At 50.1% G+C, this 19,890-nt stretch overlaps 1 protein-coding gene and 1 long non-coding RNA gene across 2 annotated transcripts; one reads left to right on the top strand and one right to left on the bottom strand.

Moving 5' to 3' along the window:
• Positions 1–45: 45 nt before the first annotated feature.
• Positions 46–15,072, bottom strand: LOC118666317 (transient receptor potential cation channel subfamily V member 6-like). The gene is made up of 15 exons (XM_036328501.1): positions 14,710–15,072; positions 6,784–6,881; positions 6,501–6,623; positions 5,921–6,058; positions 5,532–5,630; positions 5,207–5,382; positions 4,564–4,710; positions 4,268–4,480; positions 3,723–3,809; positions 3,557–3,633; positions 3,148–3,313; positions 2,715–2,781; positions 2,079–2,347; positions 968–1,074; positions 46–753 (listed from the first exon to the last, which is right to left on the bottom strand). The coding sequence occupies exons 1-15, from the start codon at positions 14,955–14,957 to the stop codon at positions 477–479; spliced, it is 2,292 nt and encodes a 763-aa protein (XP_036184394.1). The 5' UTR covers positions 14,958–15,072; the 3' UTR covers positions 46–476.
• LOC118666318 lies at positions 6,619–15,847 on the top strand. Its single transcript, XR_004970934.1, has 2 exons — positions 6,619–9,911; positions 15,676–15,847. It is a non-coding gene; the product is annotated as an uncharacterized LOC118666318 (long non-coding RNA).
• Positions 15,848–19,890: the final 4,043 nt, after the last annotated feature.

Raw genomic sequence — 19,890 nt, 5'->3', positions numbered from 1 at the left:
CCCCCCCCCCCCCCGCCCTCAAAGGTGACACTGCACAGCAGGGAGAAGAGTAGGGAACAATTTATTGGAAGATAGAAGGTGACAAGACTCAACCAGGGTCACCCCACCCCAGAGCATTGTCTGTCCCCACTCACACACTTTCTCCACACGCCTCCCCAAAACTCCCTAGAGCACCTGGACAGGGCTCACCACTCCCGCTCTGACATGGGGTGGAGACTGGGTGCAAAAGTGGCAAGCCTGTCTTTAAAGTGCTTTGTTGTGACAGTGCAGCAGGACTCCATTAAAGCCCAAGATGGGGCACCAGCCACCTCCCGGCTTTCTGTTTGCTCCAGAGCCCAGCAAGGAATAGATACCTGGGCACAGGGATTCCCAACTATTCTACTCCTTTCCCCCTTGACCTAGGAGGTATTTTTTGGTTTTGCAATGTTCCCAGGAACATGAAAGCAACTGCTGGGAACCGAAGCAACAACACACGTTCAGATCTGATATTCCCAGCCCTCCTCTTCCAGACCCCTGTTGACCACCCCCATCAAATCTGTCTTCAGGGTCCCTTGCCGAAGTTTCTCCCAGTTGGTGCTGCTGCGGGAAGTGCTTCGAGACACCGAGGGGGTAGGAAGGGACAAGTTGGGGCCAGAGGGGTGACGTGGTTGGAGTTTTTCTGAGTCCTTGTCCAAGTCATCAGATCCCCGGTTGTAGAAGGCCCGTGCATAGCGCCGGACTCGCTGCTGGTAGAGGTCCTGCTTGTCTTCCACCCTGGGGAGGATAGATGACTTGGGAGGTGGCCAAGGGCCACGGGCTAGACCTGCTCGTCTCCTGTGCACATCCCCCCCCTCCATGATGGGCCTTTTCCTTGTCTGCTGCTGGTGTGCCAGGTGGTCCCAGCCCCTCAGCAGCCAGGTCATCAGGACTAGAAAGGGCACAGGATCCCTGAGATCACAAGAACACACAGCCCCTCACTGTCACTCACCGGAGGAACCAGCGGTCCCCCAGCCCGTAATCTCCTCCAAAGATCCCTGAGCGAGGCCACAGGCAGCGAGGCAACTTCCGCTCCAGCATCACTGTGGTGGCCACAACCTGCATGTGGAGACAGGGGAGAGTAGGAAGAGGCTGGGTATAGACTGAGATGAAGTGTAGGGAGAAAGGAGGGTGCTAGACAGAGGGATGACAGTTAAACAGCAGCTAGGAAACTCAGGAACTCTGGTTTCACCAAACAGCACTCCTAAGCTGAGGATAGTAGTGTCAGTTTTGTCAATGGGATGTGAGCCTCACAGTTCTATGCCTAGTGACCTGACACTGTGCTGATGCTGCAAGAGGTTGGTGACTTTGCTCCAAGAATAATGGGAAGGTGAACAAAGCAAGGATACACGGGATATTTTGACCCTATAGACATATAAGCCATTTATGAATGCAAACATCATACTGAGACATCTATCTGCATTTGCCTGGAAAAAAAATATTCCTGGCAAACCCCATTTAGTTCATTTTTCTTATAAACTCCATTTTCTACACAGCACCATTAAATGCTATCTGATTTTCAGGATTTTCATTTTTATTTTGTGGGAATTATTTTTGTTGAGATAAATTATTTGTTGCATATATTTTAAAGTGATGATTTGATTCAATTAATGGCCTCTTGTCCCCACCATGATGCTCTGAAGATATTTTCTGCTACTACAAGGGGGGGTTTGTGGCATTATGTTTAACATGTCAAATTCTTCTGGGTCAAATTTTGAAGACCGAAATATTGCCAGAAAGATGGGATATTCCAGTTTTTATTCAGTAGCAGAATCTTCAGAATGCCATTTTAGCCACTATTAGCTTTATTCTTTAATTTTTTTTTTGTTTTAGAAAATGAATGTTTTAATTTTTGAGCAAACTGTGAGGAATTATTTCCAGCTATTTCAGTATTGTTCAGTGGTATTGCTAATCCAGTTCTACTATACACTGCATTATTCTGTGTACTGCTTAAAAACTACCCAAACATGTGGGGTCAAAATATCCTGCTTCTACCTGAATTTGGCCTGGTCTTTGTAAAGGAAATGACTTGCACTAACCCTCCCAGCCACTAGGGGGCTCACCTGAGCTCTCCAGAGCTCATCCCGCTCGTGAGCCACCCTCCAGTGAGTGTCGCCCATCATGGCAATAAGGAGGTTGAGCATGAGCAGTGTTGCGATGATGGCGAAGGCAGCATAGGTGATGCTGTACATGAAGGGCAGATCCACGTCATAGTTGGCAGGGCCATCGATGATGGTGAGGAACATCTCAAAGGTGCTGAACAGTGCCATGGGGTAACTGTAGAAATGGCCCAGCTCATCGGGGTTCTCTGTCTGGAAGATGATATAGAAGGCTGCTCCACCCAAGGGGGTGAGAGTTACCATGGTGAGTAACCATGGACATGACCAAACTCCATCCAGCTCTTCTCTGCCCATTTCCCTCATCTCCATAGCACCATCCGAGCCCTTCATCACTCTATACTTTGGGTTCTTAGGTTACCTTATTTTCCATATGGCTTATCCTTCTGATTCCAAGAGCCACCTCTCCCAAACACTCCCAGTTTTCCCTCATCTCTGAGGGATGTCCCATCCTCAGACACCATGGCCCCACTTACCTCCGCTGCCTCCTACTTTTCCCCAAGTTTATCCCAGCAGTTCTATGTTCTCTAAAATCCTCCAATCTCCCCCTCCCATGGTCCCCATCCTGAATAGATGATTTACCTGAGGTAAACCCCAGAATGACCACAGCCATCAGCCAGCAGAATCTCATCAAGTCACCAAAAATCATCTAAAGAGGGAAGGGAGAACATCACACCTGTCACTTGAGCCACTGCCCCTCCCATCCTCGAATAGGTTCTAACTGAAAATTCTCACAGCTCCACCCTATAAGACAGGGCTGGCAAACTATGGCTGTAGGCCAGATCTGTTTGGCCTATTTTAGTATGGCCCTTGGACTAAGAATAGTTTTTTATACTTTTAAAGATTTGGGGGGGGGGAATGGGGGGAGAAGGAGGAAGAAGAAAAGAATATACAACAGAGACCATAATGTGGCTCACAATGCCCGAGATATCATCTATTATCTGGCTCTTGACAGAAATGTTTGCAGCCTCTTCCCTAGGACCTTTTTCTAGGAAGCTTGAAGGGAGACACGAACCTTCTGGATCATGATGGTGAAGGGGCCCAACATCTGGAATCCTCGGGCGAAGTACATGACATTGCACCAGCCCAGTACCAGGGCAAAGGACATGGGCACCACCTCCCCACTGGTGTTGGTGAGCCTCATCACCATGGTTACCAGCACCATGAAGGCATAGGTGATGCTGGAAGGAGAGCAGAGAAGGGGTGATGAGAGGGTTCTGGGATTATCCTGGGGACCCAAGAGCAAGAGTGTGACTGAGACAGGACCCACACACTCAGATTCAGTCTTCGCAAGCTCAATAACCAGGGTCACACACATCACTTGAGAGGGCCCTGTGGGGTTAAGGTTCTGTAGGGTCAGGAATCCAGGAGGCAAAACTGGAGCCCTAGTGAGGGAAGGGATGGGAGTGAGGAAGGAGACTCACATGAGGACATGGAATGGCCCCCCAAGGATGGTATGTCCAAAGAATTGAGTGACCCCCACCCTGAAGATGTCTGGAATCTAGAGAGACACAAAGGCACTTATTGGCCAGGGCTCAGGCTAGAACCTTGGATCAGACAGTCCCACCCCAGACCCAGTCCACACCATACCTCTACAATCAGGATGAACACAGCTCCAATGACAGTTAACAGTTCCCCCACCAGTCGGATAGCATCCTGGGGGGTCACATAGGCCTCCTGGGGGAGAGAAACATGGTCAGTACTCAGGGTTTTCAGGCATCTGCCCTGCCTGCCCCTGGTCAGAAGTCAGTGTCCTTGTTTGATTTTTCCTTTTAAAAAATATTTTTTTTAAATTGACTTTTAGAGAAAGGAAGAGAGAGAGAGATCAATTTGAGAGCAAAACATTAATTTGGGCATGTTCATTGACCAGGAATTGAACTGGCAACCTTAGAGTGCACAGGGATGATGCCCAACCAAGGGAGCCAGTGCTCCATTCTTTTTAACCTGTTTGGCTAGCTCCAACTCCACTCTTTGAGTGTTATGTGTGTTTCTGCATGTGTGTATTTTGAGTTTGTGCCTATGCGTTTGAGACCTGGGTGAAGGGAAAGGTGTGGGTTTTAGGACAAGTGATAACAAGTCTGAGAAAGGGGAGAGAGTGGATCCTGCCCAGAAACTCAGCTGCTCCTAGTGGTCACCTGAAGGAGCTTCTGCTGCAGGAGGGTGTTGTCCCTGGGCTGTGTGCGGTTATCAGTCCTGGGCTTCAGGGGGCGGTAGATGCAGCACATGGTGAAGCAGATGATGTAGAGTACATACAAGGCACCCAGCAGGCAAAAGTAGGGTCGCCCGTATCTCTTCCACTTGAGGCTCACCAGCTCCTTCACTGGTGTCTGGTCCAGGATCTGGCGAGCCTGCATCAGGAAGAGAACAGAACAAGTGGCTCCGAGACCCTGATGTCCCTCCCCAGCCACTCTCTGACTTGAACTCTTTTTACCTCCCGCTTCTTGGTGGTGACAATAAGTTCCAGCAGTGATGGTTCATCCCCCAAGGAATCGATCTCTGTGAGATCATAGAGGGTATAGGTTGTCAACCCAAATGTCCCCTGGCTGTGCTTCCACTTCTGCATCAAGTGATTGAACATCTGGGGGAGGGGGAACACAGAGTCAGGAGGAACTGGTAAAGGGGAGGGTCACAGGGTGGGAGTGAGGAGCAGGTCCAGGAGAACAGCATCCCTGGAAAGGGTGGCTGCCCTTCAGTCAATGATCACAGCCTTTGGGGCAGAAAGACCCATGTTTATGCTGACCCCTGGATTGCTTTCTGACTCCCTGGGTTGCTTTACTCCCTCTAGAACTTGGGAAGAGGTGAGTCTGCTGCCCATGAACTGGAAGTGTGGGTGGATGTGGGCATTACAAACCACCATAGCATGAGAGCTAGACTGTAGCCTCCAACACCTCAGAAAGGAGAAAGTGGGCAAGAAAGGGTCAGGAACAAGGGAGACGGGGGCTGAGCAAACACTTCCAACCTGAAAATGGGAGCTAGGCATCAAGGATGAATGTTTACATCTATTTCCTCAAAGGGCTAGAAGTATAGGATGGGGCCATTAGAAGGACACCTTGGGGTTGGAGGGTGTCCCTCACCACAGTATTGCCCTCCACTCCAGCCAGCTTGAAGGGGGTGAGACCCTGGTGGTTGGGTACAAGATCCAGGGACTGCAGGTGGCCCCCACGTTTGTCATAGGACAGCAGCAGGTTGTACATCTGGCAGGCAAAGGTCTTGTTGGGCTGGAAGACGAGGATGTGCAACACTGTGTTTCCTGGGGAGGACACTGGTGTCATGTGGTTACTGGACCCTAGTCCCCGACAGTCCTCATGCCCACCCCAGAGTGGTCCTGACCATTGTCCCAGACCCTCCCCTCCCATTCCCTGTCTGTTCCCCAGGTCCTTTCCACACTCCAGTGCTTACCCAGGGAGTCCTGGGCCCGGATGTTAGCTCCATGTTCAATGAGTAGACGCACGATCTCCTCACTGCCCATGCAGGCAGCAAAGGACAAAGGATGCTCCCCTGGGGAAACAGAGAGCTCCATGGCATGAGTGCAGGCTGGGATGGGCATCTCCCTAGTGACTGCCTGTTCCTCCACACAGCTCAGGTCTGGGCTTGGGGACACTTGTCAGCAGAACCAGAGGCAGGGATGGTGCAGAGGCCCTGGGGGAATGGGCTCTGGCCTTAAGCCCTATAAGGGCTGACCCCAGTCCACTCCACCCCCTCAGGCACAGAACTCTCCTCATTCCATCCTCCCCTGGCTCTTGCCTGCCACCTACCTCCCCTTCCCCAGCCCTGGCTCTGGTTCTCACCAAAGTAGATGTGGCTGTGGGGGCTGAGGCGGAAAGCTGTTCCTGTAGCTCTGGCAGAGACGTTGGCCCCGTGGGCGAGCAGGGCTCGCACCAAGTTCACATTCTGGTTCATGATGGCCACGTGCAGTGCAGTCTGACCTGGTTCAGAGAGAGCCCTCAGGCATGGGGTCTGTCCTCAGGATTGTGCAGGGTCAAGTAGATATGGATGGGCCTGATCATTGTCCCAGCCACTCCTCTCCCACCCCCTTCCTATTCCCTAGGTCCTATACCATATCTTCACATGATCCTATACTAGGGCAGCCTAGGGGGTGGAGACAGAGAGCCCTGAGCCAGGCAAGGTTCCCAGGGTATCCAGCCATAGCCCCCTTTTTCCCATTCTCTAGGTCTCTCCATTTGGGGGGTTGGTGCTCTAATGCCATGCCATGAGGATGACAAGGCAGAAGGGAAATGGGAAAGGGAATAGGGAAGTAGTGGGGCTCAGGTTCCCTCTTTGGTTTCCCCAAGTTATCCATCACAAAGTCTGACTTGAAATATCCAACAGGTCTCCCCTTCCCTCCATCTCTGGCCCCTAGTTCCTCACCCTCATACAGCTCAGATGTCATGGGCTCCAAGACCAGCTCCGGGGCAGCCTCCATCAGCACCATGGCAGCCTCCAGATTGTCATAGAGGGCTGCTATGTGCAGCGCTGTCTCCCCCATGACTCCTGAACAGAAAGAAGAGGCATGGGGCTTCTAAGGTCAGGGGAATGGGAACAATAGTGTCTTAGGGGCCCATAGCAGAAGGTCCTGGGCTATCCTGGGGAGCCACTCACATGCAGCTGATCCAGAAAGAGTTGGGTGCTGAGGGCTCTGCTCCTTTCTTACCTCTTTGGTGCACCTCACAGGCCTGATATTCGAGCAGCTTGTTGAGAGTCTGGACATCATTCTCTTTGGCAGCTAGAAGGAAAGGACACCCCAAGATCCTACAAGGAAATGGGATCAGAAAGGTATCAGTAGTGAGCATGCCCAGTGATGGGGTGACGAGTGAGGAATTGCTTGATTGTATGTAAACACGTGGACCTCAGTGATAACAAACCCCAAGGTCCCTGGTTCAGGGAATTGAGGCCATTGGGGTGCAAAGAGTTTCTGATCTCTTTTTTTCCTGACCAGTTAGCCCAAAACTCAGTGACTGGTTTCTACATCTCCCCCACCCCGCCCCCTGCCAGGGTGTGGGCACCAGAATGTATGTACATAGCAGGCATGGAGGGGAGGAGCTCTACTTAGGCACTCACTCATCTCTTGAACTATTGACTTCTGGAACAACCCTGATTCAGCCTTCACTGAGTGTCCTGAGATGACCCTCCATGATAAGCCTTGTTTTCAAGGACAAGGAATACAAGGCATTCCTCCCTCTTGTTTGTGGAGGAAGTCAACACGCAGAGGTTAGCAGGTTTTCTCCTGTTGCATGGTGCTCTGCTTCCTCGACCTTCTCAGCGAAACCCTTTGATCCTGGCTCTTCCCTCCCTGTACCAGCATCTTTAGGGTTCAACCCAAAAGGAATAGTGCAGCCTTTTTGTTTTTCTGGCAGATTATAGTCTCTTCCTACTTCCTATCTGTTTCTCACTTATTTTAAGCAAAAATTATCTTCTCTGACTCCTCAATCCTCTCTTAAGTTTAATTCCTACAATGAACTCAGAAACATATATATATATTTTAATTTTTTATTAAAACTTACTTTAACTAAGACACTTGGGACCCCTTTCATTCAATTTTCTCTCTCGACCCAGAGCCATGGGGTCTTTCCATGGAAGTGAATGAAATAACCCTGTTTATCCAGAGATGGCCAATTATGTGACAAAGAGAGAGCCAGACGGGTGCTCACACACCTGGTGGCGGCAGGAAACCCACTCCAGTGCTGGGGGTAGGAGTGCAATGGGAGAGGAGGATTGAGCCCCGGACACATCTCCCAAATGCTAGCCACAGCCCCCTCATGCCACATAGGCAGCTCCTGGCCCTGCCAATTCACCATCGAATTCTTTCTCCATTCAATCCCTACCTCCTCATCCTGTCTGCCCCTCATTAATTCATGTCCTCATTCTCTAACCCAAGATTAGCAAAGTACTCTCCTAACTAGTCTCCCCAAACCTGTTTACCCCCAGTTCACATTTTTCAATGCTGCCAAGATACTCTCTTTAAATGGCAATTGCAATCACAGCTTACAAAAGTTCAATGGGTCTTTAAATGCCCAAGGAGAAGGGACCCTTTACAGTTTCTGGGCAACACTTTTCCATGCTCTTTTCCTCCCACTTACATCTCCCAGCCAGCATTTTGGCCTCACCACCTGTGCCATGCCCTGCTCTCACCTGATATGTACCCCCCCAACCCAGTAATTGCCTCTTCCATGTCCCAAGAATAAGTGCCCAGCCTATAGTAGCCATCCCCACTCTCTGTAGAATGAGTGAATAAGGAGCATGGTTTGACCTCACTGCCCCTTCTTATTATCTTTATTGGCCATCCCCAAGCCAACCTTAAGCTAACATATAATCTAAGCAAAAAAAAAAAAAAAAAAAAAAAAATAGTATTCTCAGTATGCAAACAGCTGCAAAACAAGTTTGCTATGTTCCCCTTCACCACATCTACCACCTTCTCAACAATTTGGCCAAACCCCTCCTCTATAAATATCCTAGAGTCAGCACTACGCAGGCACACAGATGGCCTCCCAGGAAGATTTGCACTCTCTCCTCAGGTGTACTTTCTCTTAGCATGTGTGTTGTAATTAGTATCTATCTCTTCCTCTGTACTAAGGGGACTTGAAGACAGCGATCAGTCACTTTCTCATCTCTGTATTCTTTCCCTGGCCTCTTCCAATTAGCTTCTACTCTTGTGTCCGGCTTTGACTAAATGTGTGAAAAATTAACAGCAAAGCTAGAGATGGGTCCCAGGGCTCTTCTTACCCAAGTTCCAGCTTTATCATAGCTCCCTACCTCCTCGGGCAGCAGTTCTCAATCTGTGGGTCACGACCCCTCTGGCAGTTGAATGACCCTTTCACAGGGGTTGCCTAAGACCATCCTGCATATCAGAAATTTACATTACGATTCATAACAGTAGCAATATTACAGTTATGAAGCAGCAACAAAAATAATTTTATGGTTGGGTCACAAGATGAGGAACTGTATGTAAAGGGCCAGAAGGTTGAGAACCACTGTCCTAGGGTATGTGTGCGGAGGCTAGTTGGTGGCAGGCCCAAAGATATATATTCCTTTTGGTCCCTACACATATCTGAAGCCAGTAAACAACCTCCATAAACGTCCTCTGTGTTCACTTCCTTGCCTCTGCTGACGGTCCTACTGGGCCTGGAAAAGTCAAGGAGTGACTGTCTGACACAGGCTTGCCAGGTCTACCAAGTAAAAATATGGGATGCTCAGTTCCATTTGAATTTTAGACACACAACATATAATTTTTAGTGTAAGTTTGTCCCATACAATATTTGTGACAAACTTATACGAACAGCATATTATCTGAAATTGCAATTTAACTCAGTGTCCTGGACTTATCTCGCAAGCACAGTCAGACCACACTCTGCGTGAAGAACCAGCTTAGAACCCAACCCAGCAGGGTTTGTAGAGAACTGGCCTCCTCTTGTTGGCAAACTCCAGAATCCAGCAAAAAGGGGGGCAGCCTGTCAATGGTTCTGAGGGGATCAGGCAGAGCCGTTACTTGCAATAGCATCACAGGACCACAAGGGGACAGCAGAGAAAGCCTTTGCTCACATTCTTGGCAGGAAGGGGGTCCCCCAAAACACCTGACTATCCTTGGGTCCCATAAAAAAGACGCAAAAGCAGACCCATCCAAAGATTCTTATGCCTGAAGCACTGGTCATTTCTTTTATAGCAATCCAGCCTAGAAGTTTAGATCTGGAGCAAACTCAACACATCTTCACCAGATAGCTGCCAGACCCTCCCCGGGGCAAGGAAGAGGAGGCGATACGGAAGAAGTATCTTCCCATTTGAATGGTTAGATTATACTCTCTCCCTTCCAGGGGGAAAATGTCACTTTGTTTAGCAGAATACTTCACAATATTACTGGAATCCCCTAGCTACAAACAGTAGTTTAGAGCAAGGGTTCTCAAACAGGGGTGATCCCTGGCCTCCTCCCCAAGGAACCTGGCAATGTCTGGAGACATTTTTGATTGTTGCAACTGGGGAAAGAGGTACTATTTTATTTCAGTGGTTGGAGGATGGGATGTTGTTAAGCATCTTATATAAGCAGCTTACCATAATAAAGTATTTTCCTGCCCGTCATGTCAACAGTGCCAAGGTTAGAGAAACCCCAACTTAGAGGTATAATTATTCATAAGCCATCTTTTAAAAAGCATGCTTCACATTCAAAAGGATGAGAAATGCCTTATACATACATGTTTTCTTACACATCATTAAACAAATAGGTGAAGCCTTTTAAGCACCCATTGATTAAGTAGCAACACAAAATTATAGAGCGAATCTGCAATTATGACCATATGAAAGGTGTCTGCAGGATTTAGACAATGTTTTATTTTGTGGGACAATTATTTATCAAATTGATAAATAGTTCTACATTAGACTGGTGCAAACCTCATTACAAGGTCCCTGGCATACAACCTAGCACATTCTTCATAAACAGATCTCCCCCTCGGGGTTCCCTCCGGCCACCAAGTGAGAATCTCCCACTTCTCTTCTCCCAGTTCCCACCACCTGTGCTCTCCCCCTCCATTCCTGAGCATGTGTGCCTGCCTGTGTGTATGTGTCTACCTGTGTGTGTGTGCATGCTCATGTGTGCGCAGGGTGCACAAGTGGAGTTTTGTATTTGGTTGCTGGGAAACAGGGCAGAATCAAGAGTGTCTGCAGGAGAATTGAGATCAGGATTTTAGAGCAGGGAAGTCAGTAGAAAGAAAACTAGTTTAATTTGTTAATGCAACAGATGGAGAAAGAGGCCTGGAGTCTGAGGTGACTTGTCCTAACAAGTCAGAGGCAGAGCTGGGACGAGCGTCCTATTTGTCATTTCTCTGTCCCCATTCTCAGTGTTAATCAGGGCTTGAAATGGGGTTAGAAAAGGCACAGGGGACTGTATGGACCTGTGTGGGTTTCACTGGTTTTGCCACAAGCAGCCTCTCACAGGAGGCATGGGAGACTGTCATTTGGGAAGGGAAGGGCACGGACAACATGGTGGCTCAGAGTTTGGTTCCAGAATGAATATGGTTCTGACAGGAGGAAACTGACAGCCCCTCTAAGTTCCTGCCATCACGGGAGGCGCCCTTTTATTGTGTGGATTTTGTTTATCACAATAATCCCACGTTAAATGTGCTTTTCAGCTTCCAAATCAGCATCTCGCTTATGCTCCCTCTTGCTCCTTACAGCCCTGCCACCCAGGCTGAATAATGCTCTCACTTTTCAGAAAAGGAAATTGAGGCAGCATAGCCAAATCATGGCTGGAGGATCACACAGAGTTAAAGGCAGAATGCTTCACCAAGAACCTAGCCTGAGGCGCTCACCACTAAATTATGTGGTTCTTCAAGTTTTATGACTCTTCCCAGGGGGAGGGGGCAGCCCAGAGCAGTGACCACAGATGAAGGAAACTGCAACCACGTTTGGGGAGGAGACACGCACTGGCCACTCATGGGTCACCTCCCTCTAGGTCAAGTTCTTGACAATGGAATGAGGTTCAAAGCTTCCAGGAAAGTGGCTGTTTCCAGACTTGGAGTCGGGCCACCTTTCTATCTGCCAGAACTCCATCAAGCACGTCGGTAGCCCCGTGTGCCTGCAAGGATGCATGTGCGTGTGTTTACTGAGGCAGGGAGTCCGGAAATGCTGCGAAGTCCCAGGGCTTGCTTTTCATGGACACGTCAGTTCACATATATTTACAGGTGTCTATCTAAACAGAGGAGAACCTTCAGTGTTCATTGCCTTCCCGAATACTAGTGGGAGGGCGACTGTGCAGCAAGGGGGCCAGGTGTAAGGCTCAGGTTAGACAGCCTCTGGAAGCTGCCCAGCACACACCAGCTGAAATCAGACACCACAGCGTCCATGGCTCTGTCCACACCCCTTTCAGGAGCTCACCAAGCATTGACAAGTAGATGCATATTGGTGTATTTCATCCATGAGAATCTGAGCTCCCAGAGAGCAGGGAAGGTGCCATGTTCATTTTCTAAAAACCTAGCAGAGTAGTTTCTGCTCAATGAATGTTTAGGGCACTGAATGTCGGGAAAGACAACTCAAGGCCCAGGGAGAGACAGTTCAGGAGAAAAGGGAGAGTTCAGCTTGGATGGCAATGACAGGGATTCACCCAGAGTGGGCTGCATGACTGAGATACAAGAAAAGCCCACTGTGCCTGGCTGGTGTGGTTCAGTGGTAGAGCGTCAACCTATAAACCAGGAGATCTCGGTTCAATTCCCGGTCAGGGCACATGCCCGGGTTGCAGGCTCAATCCCCAGTGTGGGGTGTGCAGGAGGCAGGCAATCAGTGATTCTCTCTCATCATTGATGTTTCTATCACTCTCTCTCCCTCTCCCTCTTTCTTCCTCTCTGAAATCAATATATATATATATATATATATATATATATATATATATGTATTTTTAAAGCCCACTGAGAAGAATGCTGGGTTCCCTATCAGCCTGAAGAGATCAGAAAGCCCTCCTCCTCACTGGACCATGCTACACCCTGTGGAATTCCCTTTGAGCCCTGGGCACAGATCCCCAAGGTCACTGCTTGCTTTCTCTGGGCCTGCCTCCTTCACAGGGAATAAAGCCTCCCTCCCACAGTTAGATCGGGGACTCTGAGATAAGATGGGTGCTGGTAACATTTTTGGCTACTTTCTTCCATCAGTGCACCCCCTGACCTGACTGAATTGTCCTCGTGTCCATGGATGTCCGGTATTTATCTAATTACTTGCATCTCCCCTTAGGCTAGGTGACTGCACAGCCTCATCCTCTCCCCTTCCTGGTTATTTCAGGGCCTCCTGGCTCCTGGTTGGGAAGACGAGGGCCAAGGAGCTGTGGAATGAGGCAGGGAGATCAGGAATGGAGGGGAACCCCTCACAGTGGTGACATCAGACCTTTCTAGTCCGAGATTCAGGAGGAGGCCCCCAGATGGTCTTAAGAAGAAATAGAACAGAAAGGACAAGTGGAAGCAGCCCTCTCACAGCCAGGCTGTGGTCCTTCAGAGACTCTGTCTGCGCCTCGCTTGGGCAAACAGGGAACTTCCGCCACTCCTTCCGAAATCCCAGGCCTCTCTGAGCTCTGTGTCTGGCTCCTCAGCCCTGGGGTCCTAAGAGTGGGAAGGGGATGAGTGGGACCAGTGATGGCCTCGTCTGCAACAACAACACCATTCTGTTGCCTCAAGATGTCATCAGCCAAACATGTGCTCAGCCCCAACTCTCCCAGGCCTGGGGGACAGAGGTGGGTGGCTGATGTGAGAGATGGGAAGCCAAAACTGGAAAAAACGGGGCTCATCCCAGCCCAGAATCCTTGAGCTAAAGAAGAAAACCCACAGAGGCTCTATGTGACCTCTTAGCCTTCTCTCTCCTGGTCAGGCTCAGGCAAGCCCCTCCATTTGCATATGGACACATAAAAGTTTATGCTTTCCCCTATGAATAGACATATTATCTGCCTTCTGAGGAGCTCAGGGAAACCCCAACAGGAGGATTTCCTTCAGGCATGCCACTGCCTGGGTGGGGCGGTCCATGTAGACTTTGGAAGACTACACACTGGGATGGCTTCAAGCTTCCTCCATGTCCCCAGCTCCCAACTCTAAGCTGCCAGGGATGATGGGTGGGGACATTTTCAGGGGCTGGAAGCAACAAGTAAAATTTCTTTAGGGCTCAACCTCTAGAGCCTCTCAAATTCCACAATCTGGACGAAGGAGTGGGTGAGCATGGGTCCTAAGTATATTTTGGCCAGTTTCCAGTGCCCTCTCCCCAAGTAGAGAATCATGGATTCTAGGCTGGGTCCCAGCTGTTCATCTTCAGACCCTCCCATCAGTGGCTATAGTAAATGCACAGGAATGATAACCATGATCACATTTGGGCTTTTTGGGGGGGTTCCTAGGGTCTGCAGATCCTCTCATTCATTCATTCATTCCCACATGCCTACGTATGTGTGCTATATGTTTCTGCCTGAGAGACTGTTCAAGGGAAAGGGAGTAGAGATATAAGGCATTGCTCTGATCCACCGGCACACCTCTAGTGGATGTCACAATCTCTCCAAGACCCAGCAAGTTGCCTGGCCATTAGGAAAGTACAGTGGACCCTTGAACACCGTGGGTTTGAACTATGGGGATCCACCTATAAGCAGATTTTTTTTTCAATGGACCCACTCAGTTCAATTGACAAGCACAGCTCAATGGACCCTGGCAGCTGAAACCCCATTGCTCAAGGGTCAATTGGCAGTTAAGAATCCTTGTACGTGGAGGGTCGACATCAGTTATTCATGGATTTTTGGCTACACCTTTCAGCTCCCCTAACCCCCACATCGTTCAAGCATCAGCTGCACTCCCAAGAAGCTGCCTAACTGACTTGGATCTTACAGATAGTGAGACCTGTGTGCACACCAGCCCTCCTCTTCCACCTGGAGCCCTGAGGCCCCACAGGCTGAGACTCTTGAGACAAAATGCTCCCAAGGGGCCAGGCATGGAGTACAGTCTGTCCAGACAGAGGTGCCAAACAAAGACAGAGAATGAGGAGGGGGAGGTGGGCTGAGAAAAGGGGAAGGAAGTGAGGGACACCGGTGTGTGTGTGGGGGGGGGGGGCAGGGGGGCGGCAGCAGCAGGTGGAGGCTTACCTCTTCTGCTGCAGCAGGTTCTGCTCATCTCGGCTCTGAGCCCAGGACTCCTGTCTCTGGAACCATCTGCAGAACTTTCTCCACAGGCAGAAAATGAGGCCCGTCTTCTTGGGCAGTGGCAACCCCATGTCGTGTAAGACAGGCTCCTTGTAGGGCTGAGGCAGAGACCAGATCCCGACTGAACTCCGCCTTGGTGCCACATTGGTCTCCCCAAGGGCCGGCCTGCCCTCTCCCTGCAGAGGTCCCATCTCCTACCTCCCTGGCCCTCACAGGAGTCTCGGGGAGGCGCCCCAGCCAGACTGCAGAGGGCTCTGAGTTTGTTACTCTTGGCAGAGCTGGGCCTCCCTCATTGGGCTCCTCAGGCAGGAGCTCCTCAAAGCGCAAACTCCCTCCCTCCTCCCAAATTACCTGAGATTTAAAGAGACAGGCCAGCAGCCCTGCCTGCCACCTGGGGCCTTGCGTAAACTCCTTCACCTTGGTCTGGCTCCCTGCCCCCAGGCCAGTCCAGGGAAGGAAGCTCCTCATAGAGACTGGATTGACCTCCTTTGGACTTTGGGACACCTGCTCACCTTTTATAGAAAGGTTTGGGAGGGTCAAACTAGGCTGAGAGACTCAGGCAGTGAAGGAGGCGGGAGGGGTCAGGCAGGCTTTTGGGGGTTGAGGGCCTCTCAAGTGAGCAAGGGAGTGAGCCCACCTTTCTCACAGGTCCTGTCCTTCTGCTTCCCCCCACCTTTTCCTGTGCGTCCATCCTGGGGACTTAGCTTTTCTTGACTCTTCCAATTTAATCTCCCACCGGCCTAGAATAGGTATACAGTATTGAGAACTCTTAGTCTCCTCACCTACTGGGGGTCAGAAAACTGTTCCTGTAAAGGGCCAAGAGAGTAAAGGCAAATATTTTAGACTTTCAAGCCCCAGAATACAGTCTCTGATCACATTCTTTTTCTTCTTCTTTTATTTTTTTTACAGCCCCTTTAAGATGTAAAATCCATTCTGGGTTCATGAGCTCAGACACAACCTGGAGTTGTGGCAGGACCTGGCCCCTGCACAGAGTTTGCAGCCCCCACTCTGGACCTCAAGACCCTCCCCAACACAACATATATGTAGTGGGGTGCCAAATAAAATACAGGATGCCAGTTCAGGTTGAATTTCAGATAACTTTTTTTTAGTGTAAATGTGCCCAAGTACAGTGGGGCTTTGACTTACGAGTGTCCCGACTAACGAGTTTTTTGAAATACCAGCTGTCTCTCAGCCGATTTTTTGCATTGAGTTGACAGAGTAATTTGAGTTAACGAGCTCCTTAACAGCTCCTTAACAAATTTCATAAGCCAAGGCCCCACTGTATTGCAAATTCTTTCTCTGGCAACCTCCAGCGGACACAGTGTTTATTCACCTGCTCGCTATTGTCTGCTAAGCCCTTAGCTAAGTGGTCCCAGGTAGGCTTATGTCATACCTATGAGGGGTGTTTATTACCTGCATTATACCAATGGGGGAAAAGCAAAGCTCAAAGTGGCAAAGTAGATCACCCAGGGCCACAGAGCCATTCAGTGTCCGAGGCCAGATTCAGACCCACTGGCTTGATGCAGAAGCCACATCTATCTACCCTACCACAGTCCCTCATTCCAACTGAGTTCCAGGAGGGAAAGGGAGCTACAGTCACAGTGATGAAGGATTGCAGAGAGCACAGCCCATCCTAGTCCCACACACAGAACTCTGCCATGTGTGAGCAGGGAGCCATTGTGAAGATCGGTTACTTCAATTTTTATGTTGGGAATAAACAGAGGCCATGGCATATGCAAAGTCCCACAGCGACCCAAAGACCCACTGGCCTGGCACCTGGTTACTCAGAGTCCCCGGTGTGTGGGAGCCACCCACTAGCTCCAGAGTTTATTTTGTTTTCTATGTATTCCTGGTTGAGGGGGGGGGGGGCAGAGAGAGAGGGGATGTATGGGGAGAAGCACAGCTTAGGTGCAGGGCAGGGTATCTCTGTGGGCGGGTGGAGGAAGGTCACTCTCAAAATGAAAGGAAAGCAAGGCTCCTGCCGTTGGCCCAGAGCCAGGCCAGAGCGCCCTGAGCAAACAGTGCCATTCGATTAGCTGCCTTCCCCACCCATCCAGGGTCAGCGGGTTCGGGCTGGGTGGGGGGAAGGCACTAGAACCCAAACCTTGAACCCAGGAACTTTGTGCCCATTAAGCCTGTGTTTGTCTGCCTGATGACCCACCCACCTTCTCTGTCCTGCTGGGCTCCAGCCAAAGCCCCCAGTGCAGTCCTGTTTGGGGAGAGGACAAGGCAATGTCGTGTTTGCATATGGGGGAAGAAGGCTACAGGAGGAATCAGTCATTCCAGACTTCTTTTTCCTCCTCCACCTGGCGCTTCCTTGTATGGGTCACCAGGACAAATGGGAAATTGCAAACAGACTGAAAATTGGTGTGAAGGCCTAGAGGGGAGGGGGCAGTTTACCAGATACTAGAGCTTCTACCAACAGTGTCCTCTCACCTCTTGGACCCAACATTATATGTTTGGACAGTGGGCAAAGGTGGGCCACAGGGTGGGTGACACTACCTACATGGGTCCTCTCACATCTTAAAGCCACATTCCCTGTACCCTCCTGGGATTATGGATTTTGGGGGGATAGGGAGCTTTACTGGAGTGTGGCCCAATCTGAGGAGTATGGCAGGCTACCCTGGCTCATGCCAAGCCATGCTGGGCAGCACCTCCCAACAGAGAAAACTCAGTTGGCTCTGCAGCCCAGAGTCCCAGACTTGAGGTCCAAATACAGGAGGCTGTAGGTGCAGGGGGTGAGGGGGAGGATGGGACGGTCACAGTTGCTAGCCTCATCTGGTGAGACTTGCCATCACACCCTCTCCAAGTCCCCTTGCCCAGACTCAAAATTTAAGAAAACTTTTATGACTACGGGCAAGTCATTGTCCCTCTCGATGGTCTCATCTATAAAGATGAGCATATGACTTGTGGTGGCTGGCGGTCATCCAGTCTGCCTTGACCTCATGGCAGTCAATCTCTGACCTAGTTTTAGAGGAATGAAGAGGTCAGGGCCCATGGGGGAGGGAGGACTGGAGGGTCAATGTTGACTGGGTCTGAAACAGGTTCTTCCTGCCTCAGGCTGAGCTTGAACTCTAAGCAAAAGTTAGGTCCTCAGGATTCAATGAAGGAGCCTGGGGGGAGGGTCAACCAGAGTCTGACCAGCCTCCTCTGAGGGCCACACTGGCATGGGCTGAAGGGGATCAGAGAGATGACATGTGTATGCATGTGTTGATACAAACAGGGCTGGGGCACAGCCGGATTGTGGCTGAGAAGTTGCCTACGGATTCCTACATTTGGGGTACCATTTCTCATCCTCGACACTATTGATACCTTGGAACAGAAAGCTCTGTAGTGTGGGGTTTGCCAGCATTGTAGGATGTTCAGCTGCCACTCACTGGGTGCCAGGAGCATTCCCTTGGCTCAGGGGTGACAATCAAGAATGTCTTCAGACATTGACTGTTGGCCCCTGGAGGGCAAAATCACTCTCCATTGAGAAACACTGATTTAGGGCAAAAAAGTGTATTCATATATTTTGTTCTGGTTTTGTCCCTCTTTTCATTTGTTCTATGTCTTTCTATTTCTCTGTTTTTTTCTTGCTCAGGCCTCTGTCTCTGCAGTTGTATCTGCTCCCCTGGTCTTAGCCTCTGAGCTGGCGCATGTGGGATTTCTGTGGTTGCGGTGTGTGTGGGGGGGGGGGTGCGTGTGAAGTGTGTGTGTGTGTGTGTGTGTGTGTATGGCATGTGTGGTGTGTGATGGATGCTGTGTGTGTGGTTGTGATGTGTGATATAGTGGGTGTGTGTGTCTGTGTCCAGGGCTCTGAATAGTCTCTCTGTGGAACCCTGGGTTTCTTTGTCTTTCCTCTCCTCTCTGCCTCTTTGTTTCCTGTGCAGCTTACTGCGTCACCCCATTCCTGCTCCCCACACCCTCTTTGAGGGTGTCCCTTAGCTCTGTTGTCAAGAGAGAGCAGGATGGGCAGGCCAAGGGGCTGTGATGACAGAGCTGGCTCGGGCAGCGAGGTCACAGCCACTGCTCACTCAGCCTGGAGTTTGTTCTAATGATTTTTTTTTTTACTATTGATTTCAGAGAGGAAGGGAGAGGAAGAGAGAGAGAGAAACATCAATGATGAGAGGGAATCATTGATTGGCTGCCTCTTGCATGCCCCCTACTGGGGATCGAGCCTGCAATCTGGGCATGTGCTCTTGACCAGAATCAAACCCGGGACCCTTAAGTCCGTAAACAGACACTGTATACACCGAGCCAAACCAGCTAAAGTTGGAGTTTGTTCTAGTCTCAGGGTTCACACACCTGTGTGCCAACACATAAAGCCTGTACAGGAGCAATGTCAGATCGACAGAGAGTGTGCACACATGTGCACACACACATGCAGGCATATACACACACACATGTGGGTCACCGTACTGCCCAGGGCCTCGGGCAAATGGTGACTGGAACTCCTGGGCCCGTGGCTGGTGCGAGAACTCTCGACACTCCTTTTCAGCTCAAACACCTGTGATGCTAAGGACTGCAAGTCACAGTGGCCCCTGGTGCACACAGGCACCTCAGCTGTCAGAGGCCAGGGGTCTAAACTGTTGCAAAACTCTCATGCCCTTTCCCCCCAAATGCGTTCTTAGTCCCTGCCCCCTGTCCTCACCCAGGTGGGAACCGTACTCCAGCCCTTTGCCCTCATCATCTCCTACAGCCTCTCCATAGCTGTCCCTGAGCCTGCCTGAGTGCTCACACCAAGGGGGCAATGCCTAGCAGCTTCAGGCCCTCCAGGCTTTTTTCTTTTTCTTTTTTTTTCCTTCACCAATTGTTAACGCAGGTTTTTATTTGGCTGTCTATACAATTTAAGCTATTAAAATTTATACAATATTTACAAATTAAATAATCATCTGAAACTCTCCAGCAATGCACGTAACACAAAACCAAGGAGGGGGCGGGGGGGCGGGGGGACAGGGACAGGCAGGCCTTGGCTCCTGTGTTCCCTACCTGCCCAGAGTCTTTTCTAAACTGGAAAGACCAGGAATCTGGCACTCCTTCTCCTCTTTTCTGGGGTCAAGCATTAAAATTCAAAGACAAAGTTAAGCCAAAGAAAATAGCAAGGAAGTTACTCCAACTCTTCTAAATTTAGGAAAAGTTCTG

The sequence above is a fragment of the Myotis myotis genome, unplaced genomic scaffold (genome assembly GCF_014108235.1).
Source record: "Myotis myotis isolate mMyoMyo1 unplaced genomic scaffold, mMyoMyo1.p scaffold_m19_p_11, whole genome shotgun sequence".
Classification (NCBI taxonomy): Eukaryota; Metazoa; Chordata; class Mammalia; order Chiroptera; family Vespertilionidae; genus Myotis; species Myotis myotis.
This window is presented reverse-complemented; position numbering and strand designations above follow the sequence as displayed.

What these genes read in the sequence shown, in the direction of transcription:
- LOC118666317 (XM_036328501.1), bottom strand. Translation starts at nt 14,957, where the DNA reads ATGGGACCTCTGCAGGGAGAGGGCAGGCCGGCCCTTGGGGAGACCAAT. An exon ending in GACATCTGAGCTGTATGAGG is followed by an intron (nt 6,059 to 6,500) that starts GTGAGGAACTAG and finishes TCTCTGAACCAG; the next exon opens with GTCAGACTGCACTGCACGTG. An exon ending in TCACCACCAAGAAGCGGGAG is followed by an intron (nt 4,481 to 4,563) that starts GTAAAAAGAGTT and finishes TTCCTGATGCAG; the next exon opens with GCTCGCCAGATCCTGGACCA.